This window comes from Battus philenor, unplaced genomic scaffold, assembly GCF_028537555.1.
Source record: "Battus philenor isolate CCGP_79_NKW_IND1 unplaced genomic scaffold, ilBatPhil1.0.hap1 SCAF_13, whole genome shotgun sequence".
NCBI classification, from domain to species: Eukaryota; Metazoa; Arthropoda; class Insecta; order Lepidoptera; family Papilionidae; genus Battus; species Battus philenor.
This window is the reverse complement of record NW_027181675.1, coordinates 11004089-11017752: the sequence shown is the minus strand read 5'-3', so window position 1 is coordinate 11017752 and position 13664 is coordinate 11004089. Positions and strand designations below refer to the sequence as shown.

Genomic DNA, 13664 nt, shown 5'->3' with positions numbered 1-13664 from the left:
GTTTACACCATTCATATAAACTGTTTATAATACAGTTTAAGTGCTAAAGATAAAAAAAGCTTTATAGTTTATAAAATAAAAGTCGATACATAAAGAGAAAATTTATTTCCAAAACATAAAAATGTTAATGCTTCACTATGGCAGCCAGGCATCAAAAGGTCACGAAATTGTGACAAATTTATGTCAATCACTTTATTTTTACTGCCAATCAGTATCGAAACGAGCTACCGACCGGTCGCTGGAGCCATCGCGATATTAACCCCGACATATTTATACTAAACTGCGTAAAAATTCCACGAAGAAAAAATACTTATTTCATTATCACAGCAACACTGAAATATAAACCTTTCTAAGTCGTATTAAAGTTCATTGTAAGAAATTCTTAATAAATGATATTCAAAATGAGCTCGTGTTGGCGCGATGGTTATCGGTGAACATTTCCAACGCCTTAGAGGGAGTAACAGAAGCACATCGGATAAGAGCGAAAGGTCCCGACGTCGGCGACTGCTCAAAATCGACCTTTACATATCTCACTAATGGACCGCGTATAAATCAAGCACTCACATCTCGATTTACAATTATCCTCCTTTATCAGAGACCAGAAAATCCGACGTGATGTAATTAAACTATTTGCTACATATTAAAAAAGAATGTGTTATAGGTCTAGAATTACTAAGATAAAGAGATTACTGACACAAAATCATCGTCTAGAAAAAAAGCTGTACCGCTTGCAAAAGGTTCACAAAAAAAAAATAAACTTTTTAAATGTTCCATGATTTATAAAGAACAACTAAGTACATTAGTTCTTGAAAATAACTACAGTGACAGAAGATATCAAGCGGTATAAAAATAACATAAAAAAACGTCTCATAAAACAACCCATCCCAATCCGCTTGCTTCTAGATTACTTATGCTAATGTGGATAAAAGAACATTAGTCAGACAGTGATGTATAGGACTAAAAAGAAATTATTTTTACTTCACAAAATCTTTTCTACTTGGATCTGTTGGCAGCATCCAGCATCCAGCATCTTCTGACAACCTTAACAAACGCTGCGCTTGCAAGTCCATGATTTACTCTCCGGTACCTTAAGGTCCCAGCTTTAATTAGTTATGTTGGTTAATCGACTGGGCTATGCGAATTATTTTCTTTTATCTACGTGTCTCCATATTCTTGATTTGATTTCATTGAGAAATCCTGAGCATTGCCGTGTCCATTGAAAAAAAAAATTACTATATTTAAATGAAGCTATTTCAAAATTATCTAAACAAAAATAAACCGGATTTTTATTCAGGTTTTGAAAGGAGTCAAATGCTAATTATCACATAAATCTCTTTATGAACGGAAATTGATAATCAACGTTTAAAAACAAATCGTTTTAGATGAATCGAATCGGTAAATTATAAAGGAACGGTGATGCTATTGAAGGATAGTATATACGTCTTAGAGCAATAAGCCGACCCACGGTGTTCATTGTCCAGTTACGGTCTTCAAAATGTATAAAAAAAATTCTCAGCAAACAAATATTTCGTTTTTACTATCTGTGGTACAACAATGACATTTGGGTCGTTTGTAATCTTTTACTTTTGTCTTTACAGGTAAGACTCTTTGCAACAGCTGTGTGAAGGAATCTGTAAGTACAGTTATGGGTACATCTTTATTGGTTTACACTTCTTAAGATAAGTCACTGTAGGTTGTATACCTGCTAACCGTCCACAAATAATGAAAATTTTATGGCCACCTAGAGCAATTATTTACTTTCGATATTTAAAAATTTAAACCCTAATTATTTTAGTCTGTGTTTTAGTCGTTATAACTATTAAAATATTGGGAGAACATTGCTATATAACAACATAGCACTTTCATTGACTTTTACCTTCCGGAATAATCTTAAAATGTTTCATGTTTTTTTTTGAGGTTACTAATTTTAGTTTCCTCCATTTTAATGTTAAAGTAACAAATAAACATAAATACAGAAACGATTTTTATGTTGTTTCTAAAATAGCTCATTGCCTTAGTTGTTCGTTAAATGCTAAATAAAAACGAAACTACAGCAATACTGCAATACAGCATTAAGGTATACGTTTAACCTTTCCAATAATAATTTCCTCATTTTACGCTCATTAGGTTAGTCTTAATCACTTGCGCCGCTTACATTGACATAATTTGCTATCAAGCTAATAAATTAAATAATTTACGCTGCAAGTACCTATGCGTCTCAAGCACGAGTTAAGAAAGCCGAAATATCAAGCGCGTTCAACATTCTACGGGTGCCAAGCCTACGCTACGAACAGGATGACCATTAATTTTTACCGACGTGTCCTAGATGTATTTTTTATATAGTTTCCTAATAGAATTTTAGTACATTGTTGTTTACCAATTTCCAAGTATATTTTAAATACAAAATCAATTAAAATATTGAAAGAAGAGAAAAAAAAACTTTTATTTGTTTCATAATAACTATATTATTTATGTAAAATTAAATCAATATGTGGAGGCAAAGAATAGAACATGACACATTTCTTTACCTATATACAGATATCCTACCTATCTACAGAGTAAATTAAAATACATGTTCTTTTACGTACCACAAATAATTACAATAAAAATGTAATTACGTATAAAAAAACGTATTCTTACATGTTATTATTATTTATTGCTAAGTTAGTAATTATTAAAAATCTATAAATTTTGACTTAAGTCGTTATAGGGCAAAGTGATGATTTTGTCAAAACTTATCACTCAAGTCTGCGGGGGCAGCTACTTATATGTGAAATAATAACATAGCCTTATTTAAATATAAAGACAAAGAAAAGAAAAAAAATTGCTACATTTACCACAAATTAGTCTCGATTTGTGGAATGTAACATGGTCACCGTACATTCGGCCGACCTTCTCAATGCTAATCACTTGCGCTCGCGCACACAATACGACAGACGGACGTTACGATCACATACCGAGGCGGCTCAGCAATGCCGTGTCATGGAAACCCTGGACCTGGTGTTATTTATTGATACGCTATGAATGAAATACTGCCAAGGCAATGTTTTCATATTCGTAAATGTTTAACTCATTATAACATTATTGATTGATGGCCAGTTATAGCTTTACATGGTTTGGGCTTATTGAACTTAACATAAAAAAGCATATTTTTTTAACACTGGCTAGAGATCTAAATACATATTTTTTTTAAATTAAAGTCATCTATGATCATAACGTCATCAATAATATTTTTCTAAAACGATTTAAATGTATACTTACATTATTCTATAAAAAGTCATTTCACATTATTTTTTTATTTAAAATTATTTCAAAGTAAGAATGCTACATTTTTCCATTATATAAATTTAACATTTTTTTTTAATGCGAGTGTATTTTAAAATTTTCATAAGGTTCATTTTCGACTAATTTGCTTGACAGTTCTCAGCGGTTTAAGGTGTTATACGCTAGCACCAGAATATTAATTTAAAAAATTGTCAAGTATTAAAACTATTGCGATCATTATCGCCGAAGAAGTAAATAAATGTTTTGTTACCCATGATATTCTTTCTATTATTAGTAATTGTCATAGGACAACATATCTTTATTTTGTAAAAAAAACTGTAAGTAAATGTATTTCGAGCGACAAATAGCAACCCAATAAATGTTCATGTAGTCTTCAAGTGAAGAGGTTGTAACATAAAACAAACTTGTTATAAACAAGATACAGACATTTATATATTATAGTTTATTTATAGCTTTTATTAGATTACGTATAAATAGTTCGTGTTATGTTCGACAGAGTAAAATTAAAAATTTTGTATATCGCAGAAACTAATGCTATATCGACTTATGTATAATCTATCATATGATTCGTCGAATAACCGAACAGGCATTTTTAATTTGATTTCAGAATGAATCTACAAAAAGGATATATTTAGGCCTTAGTAGATCTTGAACTGATAACAGATTTAAGTTTAGGTATGGGATTTGAAAATAATAATGTCTTTTACATTCATCGTCACGATTTCAACCATAGCCATAAATCAACGGTTGCACAAGAGCCTTCCCAATAAATTTCCAGCCTCTTATCAACAATGCTCCGTGATCTATACTTCAGAACCTTAAAAACCCCATCCGCAATCCGTTCCAACCAGAAGGGCTATAACGGTTTCTATCGTTCGGCTACGAATGTCATCATTTCGGATTTGAGCGCGTAGAAAAATTCCATGCGATTATTAATAATATTAATATTATTAATACTTATCAGTAACGTAAAACAATTATACAAAAAATTAACAATTATGTTATTAGTGAACTATAACCTTCAAATTTAAAGTGAGCAAGTAAGTAATATCTGAAACTGTTCAGGCAAACGCTAAAAGCATACAATAGAATAAGCAAAAATTCTTTCGTGAATCTAAGTCAATTTTCTGTAATAATTTATAACAAATCCAATATTTTAACAGTGGCTAAAGGCCAAAAAAATTGCTAGTGGCTCGTTATTGAATAAAACATGTGATTAAAACAAATTATAATAAGTGTGTTTATTACAAATGCCTATTATACTTTCAAAGCAGAAGGCTCTTCTTAACTTATGCACGCCCCCGCAGCCCACCCAGAGCCAAAACTCAACCGCCAATAAAATTGAAGAACAAAATTTTTAAAGAACAGTTCAAGAATTCCACTTGAAGGTGATGGCAGAGTACATTAACATATGGCACATAAGCGTAAACACGATTTCAAATTATTCAAGAATAGATTTTATACAGGATGATCTATAACCAATAGATGTAAAAGCTTCTAAACTAAATGTACATTTGCTCTCAAATAATGTTTGATACACGCTATCATCGGTTTCAGGCATAATAAATAATAACCATAAGTATAAACATAACAATAATTTAGTAAAAAAAAGCGTTTCAAAGAATAAGTATTAAACTTACAAAAAATAATTATCGTTTAATATCTGTCTCTGTTATCTGATCTTCTACTGCCAAAAGTTGTGGCTTGTCGCATTCTAATAGAAAGAAAAATAATATAACATATTATACCGAGATCACTGCTCTTTATACAGAGTGATTGGACATATGAGTAAAAGCTTTTTGCTGATAATTGAGCTATACATTCAAATAATTGAAGTTTTTATACATTTGTACGACGAATCATCCTGTACATTGATGGCAAACAAAAAACAATTATTTGAAATTTCTTTTTTTATGCGTATTTTATCAAACTCTCACTATGTTAATGTTATATGGATGGAAATTAGTATAGGGTTTTATGTCAGTAAAATTAAATTATTATTAAATGAAGTTTAGGACTCTTTTAAAGCACATACATATATATAAAGAATTGAGCTAAAATAGGATTGCAAAATTTTATCGTATTTATTTTACGGATATGTTATATTCAATAAACAAAAGCACATCCTGTTTATAGAAAAACCTACACAACTCCGCCCAATTGACAATCTGCCATATTATAGACTGGTATCTTTATAAACTGGTATCATCAGTAACACAGTAGCGAATGTGAATATTAATAAACATTTTGTTGTAATATAATATTCGCCGTTAGTTGTTTAAATTATGACAGGGCTATATGAGTGTCACATTGTGATATCGAGAACTAGCTGTTCAGTAAATCATATCGGTGTCCATACCGCATTGTTCTGACGTATGACTGCACATGTCAAGTTTTATTTGCGCTTTTAGAGTCATTGCCAACGTTTACAAATACATTTCTTCAGTACTGTTTTTAACCAACTCATTTAGACTTGTTTGTAATTTCATTGATACAGTTGTTACTTGAAAATGATTTCTATAAAGTTCGTTAATTGCTAAAATTGTTGTAATTAACTGTTACAATAATTGGTTAAATAATATTGAACTTAAAACTGATGTTACTAATTTAAAGCGTATTTGACAACCAATTACATAACATAACCAGAAAATATTAAGTCATTATCATTGTTATATTCTATACCGATTTAATTAACTTTTTTATTAAGTTATTAATAAATTATATAAAGCTTTTTGTAGAAATATGTTCAAAGACCATACAGAAACCTGAAATAATAATTATAGAAATCTTAATAAAAACATATGGTACTATAAATATGCAATAGTAAATGTTTAATGTTGAAATATTACATGTAAAATTAAGTCCGTCATACTCACACGTATATCCATCGCATACAGTTATACAGAATATTAATTAAGGCGTTATCACTTTGAATTAATTTAATCACAGAGACGACATTACGTATATTGGCCGGGTCTAGTTATAAATCACGCGATGTCACCGCCGGGGTCAGCCGAGGTCATATTAGCAGCGACACTAATGTGCTATTAAAACTTGTATGGACATACTCATAAAGTTTTTGTACATAAAATATTTTTTTGTTTGTTTATTATCTATACCATATGTTTAAAGATTACTGCATATATACTAACTTTCGGAAGCTATTAGGTTTATATATTTAAAATTTGAAATAATTATTTTATATTACCGAGGAGAGAAGAGATTTTACGAAATCCTTCTCGTAAGAGAGGTTGGGGGGATGTTCACTGAGTTCCTGAAGCAGTTTGGTTCAGCTACTAAACTAAATACATATAAGTCGTTTTAAGAAATCGATACGTGTGGGATTTTTGATCGTACTTACTGATGATATCATTTTATATTCGAATATATTTCATAACTAGTAGACAATTATGGGACGGTATTAAATAAATATGTTATTTATTATACTTGGCTTAAAATGTTCAAGTTTATTTACACATGTTACACTTTTTTTAATTTCTTTATAGCGTTTTTAATATGGCACGTTATTCGTATTTACATCTAAAATTATATGGAAACTTTTAGTACATTTAAAAAAAAAATTCGGCTTGTACTAAAAACTATATTTATAAATTTACGGATAGCTTGCTTAAAATATAACAAAGCGCGTGCTCATTATTTCAGCACGTATTGGTTTACTAAAATCTTAATTAAAATACTTCTATTTAATATAATTGGACTTTAACAACCAATGTTATATTTGGATATGATTATTTCCATATAAAAAATTATAAAATACGTTCATTTTTTACATCTTGATTTTACCTAATATTAGTGAAAAAGTCATCAACGTACACCTAAGTTCCATGTTATTATTTTTGAATTAAAAGTGTTACCTTCTTATAATTATCTTTCCGGATAATTGTCAACATTAATTCTATCTATAAGTGATCAAATTAGGGCGTATGTAATAAAAATATGACTCATTTAATTTTGTTGACTTTTTACACGATTATGTAAAACACTTTGTACATCACCAAAGAATAATTTTTTCTAATAATTCGAAACAAATTGGCAGAGAAGAGATTATAAGAAAATATATTGTTACTTAGATTCCTTCTTTCTATAAATTTTCTTCAAAATTCGATTTTATGCTGTCTTGTATATAAAAAAATAAACAGCATCGAACTTCCTATAAAAGTTATGTACATATAAAATGTATATGCAGTTATAACTTCTCTGACATTTATTACACAGTATTTAATGTCGTTTAAAAATGTACATGAAGTGCATAAGATAACTAATATATATAATGAGCAAGAGGTAAGATATTATGTTTTAATAGTTCATGGACTATACTGTAAGCTTCTACTATAGTTGTTTGATGTTTTAAATACTCCACTTCATAAATATTAATATGATAATTTTACGAATAGTAACTAAAGGGTTAAAACTTTTGTAACTTAAAATATATTTAAAATTTGTAACATTCTCAATACATTTTTAATATTATAGGACATTCGCAACCAAGTAATTTAATAAATAAATTAATACAACCTATCCAGAAATCAACAGTTTAATTAATAATAAATAACGTAGCGAAAACGTAGTAAAATCGTTTTAAAGTTTCAGATAACTTTATATACGATATTATTATTGTTGATTAACTATCCTTGTAGACAATTTACTGCTAGATGGTATTGACTTATCATATTCCAAAAGAAATAAAAAATAATGTAAATTATTTCAGAGTAATCAGTCAGCTTTAAAATTTTTGATGACAAACAAATGAGTTATGCATTAAAACCTTTAAAGCTTTTACACCAGCAATCATTCTGTATATCTTTAATTATCGTTGGAGGTTTTTTTTATTAGTGAACCAATTTCATTTTAGGTTTTGTCCAATCTAAACCTGCCAAATTGTACACAAACAGCAAACATAGCACGTGCACCTAAATGTTGCCAACATTTTAGAAATCCCAAACAAAATGAGAATCAATTTGCCGTTAATGTGACCGGCTACGAGATCACTACCTGTGTATGTTTTTTTTTCGTCAAAGGCATGATAACCGTCGGGTCGCGGGGCAGTGCGCGAGCGCTCCTCGCCCGAGACGCGCGCTTTTAGAGCTGGCCATCGCACGGGTCCACAACCTATGTAAACCTGCGGCTGAGAACTCTTTAATCGGTTTGAATTTTCGCGACGGTTCCCATATATTTGTTATTCGATGTGTTTCGGTGATGCACATGTGACAAAATATATCAATAATATCTATATTACAATAACTTTATGACACTTAAAACAAAGTGAGAGTAAGTGAAATTATCAAAGAATAAAGTGAAGTTCTGTTAAAGTAAGAACTTAATGTGATGTTCCTCAAAATGTACATAAAATCGGAGCGATTTTATCAACAGCCTGACAATCAGACGACGCTGAAGGATGAAGATAAATATTTTTCAGATTACGACGAGGAGCTCGACGATCGTAAGTTATTAAGTTTTTGCATTCAAACCACTTTAATAGTAGCCGCGTGCACTCTAATTTTAATGATCTATAAAACGTTTGCTACTGTATTTAATTTAAAAGTTCTTTTATAAATGAATTACGAAGCGTTTCAATTTTATATTCAATATTTGCATACGTAATACGTCAAAAGTATCTATTTTTCTCTATACTTGTGTACAATAAATTCATTTTAAATAAAGAACAAAAAGTTCACTTATATTGAATTTATATTTTTATTTATTATTCAAAACAGAGCAACAGAAAGTAGTTTTTTCTCTGAAAATAAAGACAATATAAAAACTAAAGTTACACATAATTCTTAATAAAAATATATAAAGCACGAATAAAGAAACAAATGAGAGTAAAATAAGTTACCAAGTTACTTACTTATCAACCTAGACATGTAATAACGCGAGCTACATACGTAAGGGTAGCTTTCGTTGATGTCTCTTGTACGGGATGCGGTAAAATTCCGACTTAGTTCTTTGTGAGAGTTAATTACATGGATGTTTTATATACTTTAGTCATTTAAATAACTCCTTTCATTATTTCACTTACATTACCAGATAAGTCAAAAAGCTCGTGTTTTATATACGAACTTTCGAGCGTTTAACGCGTTGATGTCTTTTACAAAGACATTTCTTTATTATTGCCTGGTTGGTACCCATGAAAATTTATTGTATCTTCTCTTCTTTTCTTTGATGTTTTATAAAAAGTTACTAATTGTGCATGTAAAATTTAGAGTATTATCGTACGGTTCCTGTGAAGCATGAGTTATTTCTGGAGTGTTCGCCGTCAAAATAAAAAGAAATTTAATATAAGTATAATAAGCTTTTATTTATTTGTTTACCTTTTATACAACTTGTTTGATGACGGACTTCTTACAGGCATTCTCACATACAACCCCTAGCTTTTACAAACCGTCATTAGTTTTAAACTGTAGTTTTTAAATTGCAAAGTATTTTGTTATTGTTTCTCTTATAATATCTCCATCCAACTGTATAGTTATGTAGTTACTACTTGTTATCAAGATTTATAAAAAACTGCTTTGTCTTTGGCACACTCGTTGATGTCGTTTGTATTGCTCATCTGCCATAGTGATTTTTACAAGGTCTGTTGTTAATTTTTAATAATTATTTTTATTTGTGTACGCTACAATTTTTCAATGTATTTTTCTATTCAACATTATGCACTTTTTATATTTACTTTACTAATCAAAGGTAAATTGATATTATACAGCTTAAATGGGCGTAGAATAATAATGGATGAATTTCTTTTAGCTATAAGTAATTAAAAATTTTAATGTTTATACCTAGTTCAATTAAGTAGAGAGAGTTAACAACTAGTACAATTAAGTAGAAATGAATCTGTATGTCTAATAAATTAAAAAATTAACTAAAAAAATAAATATTCTGCTCATTGATTTAATTTAATGAAACATAGGTAAACAGGTAACTGTCGTGAAACAGCGAAAAAGAACAAATACCCAAAGTTATTAGTCCTTTCATATTTTTTCACGTAAAAGGTAACCTTCAGCGCCAAATCACAAACACAATAACCCCTGAGGCACAAATTAGAAAGGTTTCACAAATAATGGCTGAGGTGGGGCCAATTAGGCGCAAGAAAGGGTCGCGCCGGTAACTTCAAATGAGGAAGGGTCTGCCCAATGACAGGTAAAAAAACAGCGACGGCTCCGGGGGATTAGGTGCAGAATATTTGCGAACAAAGGCTGCGTAGTGTGTTAAATTTTGGAAAGTAATGAAATGGAATCTACATACTTCGTTGCACGAACTAAAAAGAATGATTGTCTGGAAGAAATTACGTTTTCAGTTAAGACCACCCATTGTACTTCATTTTTAGGTCACTTTTAGATTTATTAGATTACATTTGATTAATTTTTATATATATTGTATATTTTTATAGTTATAGTATATATAGTATATTCATAATACATTTTTATTATGAATTGATAAATAAAAATCAAATACATTATAAACATCTATTTTTACATACACAATTCTATAATAATAGACGAAATTAATGTATGGTGAAAGATGATCATATTATAGTTATTAAAAAAGGAAATTAAAATCGATTTTAAGTAGTACCAAAAGTTCAACTAATTTTCTGGATGAAAACGCCATTTAAATTTATGCATCTGATTTCTTTAAATGTTATTTTGATGAAAAATGAAGATAATATCAATAGAAAAAAAATTCCTCTTGGAGGAACTCTACTTTTATTTGTAATTTTAATTTTAAGTTTTACAATGGTGAACGTATCGTTAAGTCGCTATATTCGCAAGAGCAAGCGTTTCCAAAGAGAGTCAAAGTATACACATACACTACATCTATTTCCTTTTATTAAAAAAAAAGTAATTCAACAAGTCCTATTATAACAAATAGCAAAAACTTCTTAATTTCTTTTTTTCTCCCTTTCTCAACATTATTAATTTAAAACAAACATTATTTAGTTTTACATTTAAGCGACATAAGTCTGCTAAAACTCATTCAGTGCATATCCCAAATTTTTCAGCGGTCTTTCTGTCCGTCTTTTTTTTCTTGCAAATCTCTGAAATGGCTTCGCTGATTTTAATGGGGCTTATACTAGCAGCTGATGTAATAAGGAGCAACTAAGTAAGAAAAAAATAAATAAATTAAATAATTTTTCTGTTTAATTCCACGCGTACGAAGTCGCAGGCACAGCTAGTAAATAAATAAATATCTCATATCCATTACCCGCTTAAATAATCAATTATTTATTAACATTTCTTAATATTTTAAGCGATTTAAACTGCAATGCTTTAAACTAAGATTGAATAGTAACAATAGTATGAAACTTCACCATCCCCCACTATGCAAATACAATGAGTTTGGCGCAAAAAATTTTCCTCACTTGGTTTACCCCGAGCAAGTTGTAACCTGCCAAAGTACTGCATTACATTACAACGTAATGTCAGAGAGAATCGAAATCATAGCAATTTAAACCGTACGCTGTCTTAATAAGATACTAAGTGTTATTCGCAAATATGGATTGCGATTGTTCAATGCATTTTCAAATTCCGAGAAAGGACACTGTGCCCCATGCTTACCTGACCATCACAAAAAAAAGTTACCTGACCTGCAGTTCTGTTAATTTTTTTACACAGGAAATCGCGACAATACAACGGTCATGCCTTATTGTGGGGTGCGAGGGATGAAAAGTTTTATGCTTATTTTAAAGCTGTACAATGCAGTTTAAGTAATAGTGCATCGAGGTACGTGAGCTTACGACAATGAGGTTGCCGACGTGGTTTATGAAATGTCACTTTTATTCTACGAGTTTCAAAATACAGGCCTTCATATACTTTGCTAACATCTGTTCATAAATTATTAGGGAACTGCTTTGTTTAAGCCGAAATACTTCTCCAAGGTCGCTGGCGACATCAACAATTTGCCGGGGTTCCTCGAGAATTAGCTAGAAGAGTGCTATATCGCCTAGTTAATGAAGCTTTTTCGTTACAACTATAACAATAATTTGATATAAAACTCTTTAATTACATTTATTTAATGAATGTTAAATAAACTTTTAATACAACGAAGGATAAAAGACTTATAATTGAATTAAATAAAGTAATACATTAAGCATTACAGTTTATAAAAAAAAATTGTAAAGTTTTAAAACTTTCTTTTTGTTTCGTAATAGATAACTTTAATCATATTAAACACTTTATTTATGTAATATTGGTGCATTGTAAAACAATTCGATTTTTAATTTTCACCGATAAAAAAACCGAAAGCACCACATGATTGGTTATGATAAGTTATAAGCTATAGTATCAAGGTGCACAAAGTGATAGGTAACAGGTCTACAAGCTTTGAAAGAGCAAATGTACATCTCATTTCTGCCAAATACGTTATGGCCCACCCTATCCAAAAATCCATGTTTTCTAGAACAATTAATAACTTAATAATAATATGGTAAAAATCGTTTTCAAAACATAGATTATTACATATTAAAATGAATTATAGATAATATCTATCCCTGCAGACATTGTACTGCCAGTAGTTACTGGCTTGTCGTATTCCAATAGAGTTTTAGTGATCATTTCATACCGAACGTTTGAAAATAGGTGCAGAGTCTTTAAAGCGTATCTGTGTCACTTATTTACACTTTAAAACTTTTACGCTTGTAATTAATCACCCTGTATAAATAAGTTAATCGAAACAAACGTAGTATTCGAATATTACTAACAAATTAACACTAGCGATCATAAACCTGCCACCCCAGTCATTGGCATAGTCAATACATATCACCTTGAAATATATTCATAAAACACTTTTTGTTATGGATCTGGATTTAAATTCCACAATTCGGAACTCAACTAGCGACAGCATTTTGAATATCGAATTAGCTAAAGTTGATTTTGTTAATAACAATAATAATTCGTAAACAAATAAACGTGGGTTGAGCTGTGATTCGTTGAAAACCGGTCGAGATATGCAAATACGTGTTCTTTTCTGTATTCATCGAAACGTCGGATCGTTTTTCATTATCTTCATAATGTGAAGCACCGGAGAGTATTTTCGTCGAGTCAAGGTTAGGGCCGGGTCAGTGTCAGGGTGACGGAGGCCGTGGGACGAGTCAGGTCGCGCATGCTAATGTTGATTCATCGCCGGTCGAAGGTTGGGAACTTTGACATTTGGGCACGATCGTGCGTACCAATGCATCAGCCGTCAATGCTTATGATAACTGTTTTCTCTTTGAATTTAGTAACTCTACACATTATTTTTTATAAGAAAAGGACGGTTATACAAAAAATTTTAATACAAACATAATTTTTTAAACGATTTTTTTTAATTAAAATTTTCTAAATGTCAATTATTTGTTGTTTTATTATATAAAGTAATAATAATTT

The 13664-nt window shown here is 30.2% G+C and overlaps 1 protein-coding gene across 2 annotated transcripts in view; it reads left to right on the top strand.

Moving 5' to 3' along the window:
• Positions 1-13664, top strand: part of LOC137933620 (mucin-1-like) — a 218350-nt gene that overhangs the window by 121629 nt on the left and 83057 nt on the right. Inside the window, exon 1 of one of the 2 annotated variants that reach the window (XM_068777647.1) lies at positions 8351-8746. The exons of the other annotated variant lie outside the window; for it this stretch is intronic. Coding sequence (XP_068633748.1) covers positions 8632-8746 — 115 coding nt within the window. The 5' untranslated portion in view covers positions 8351-8631. Of the gene's footprint in view, positions 1-8350; positions 8747-13664 lie in introns of those variants that run through there. 2 annotated transcript variants of the gene reach the window in all.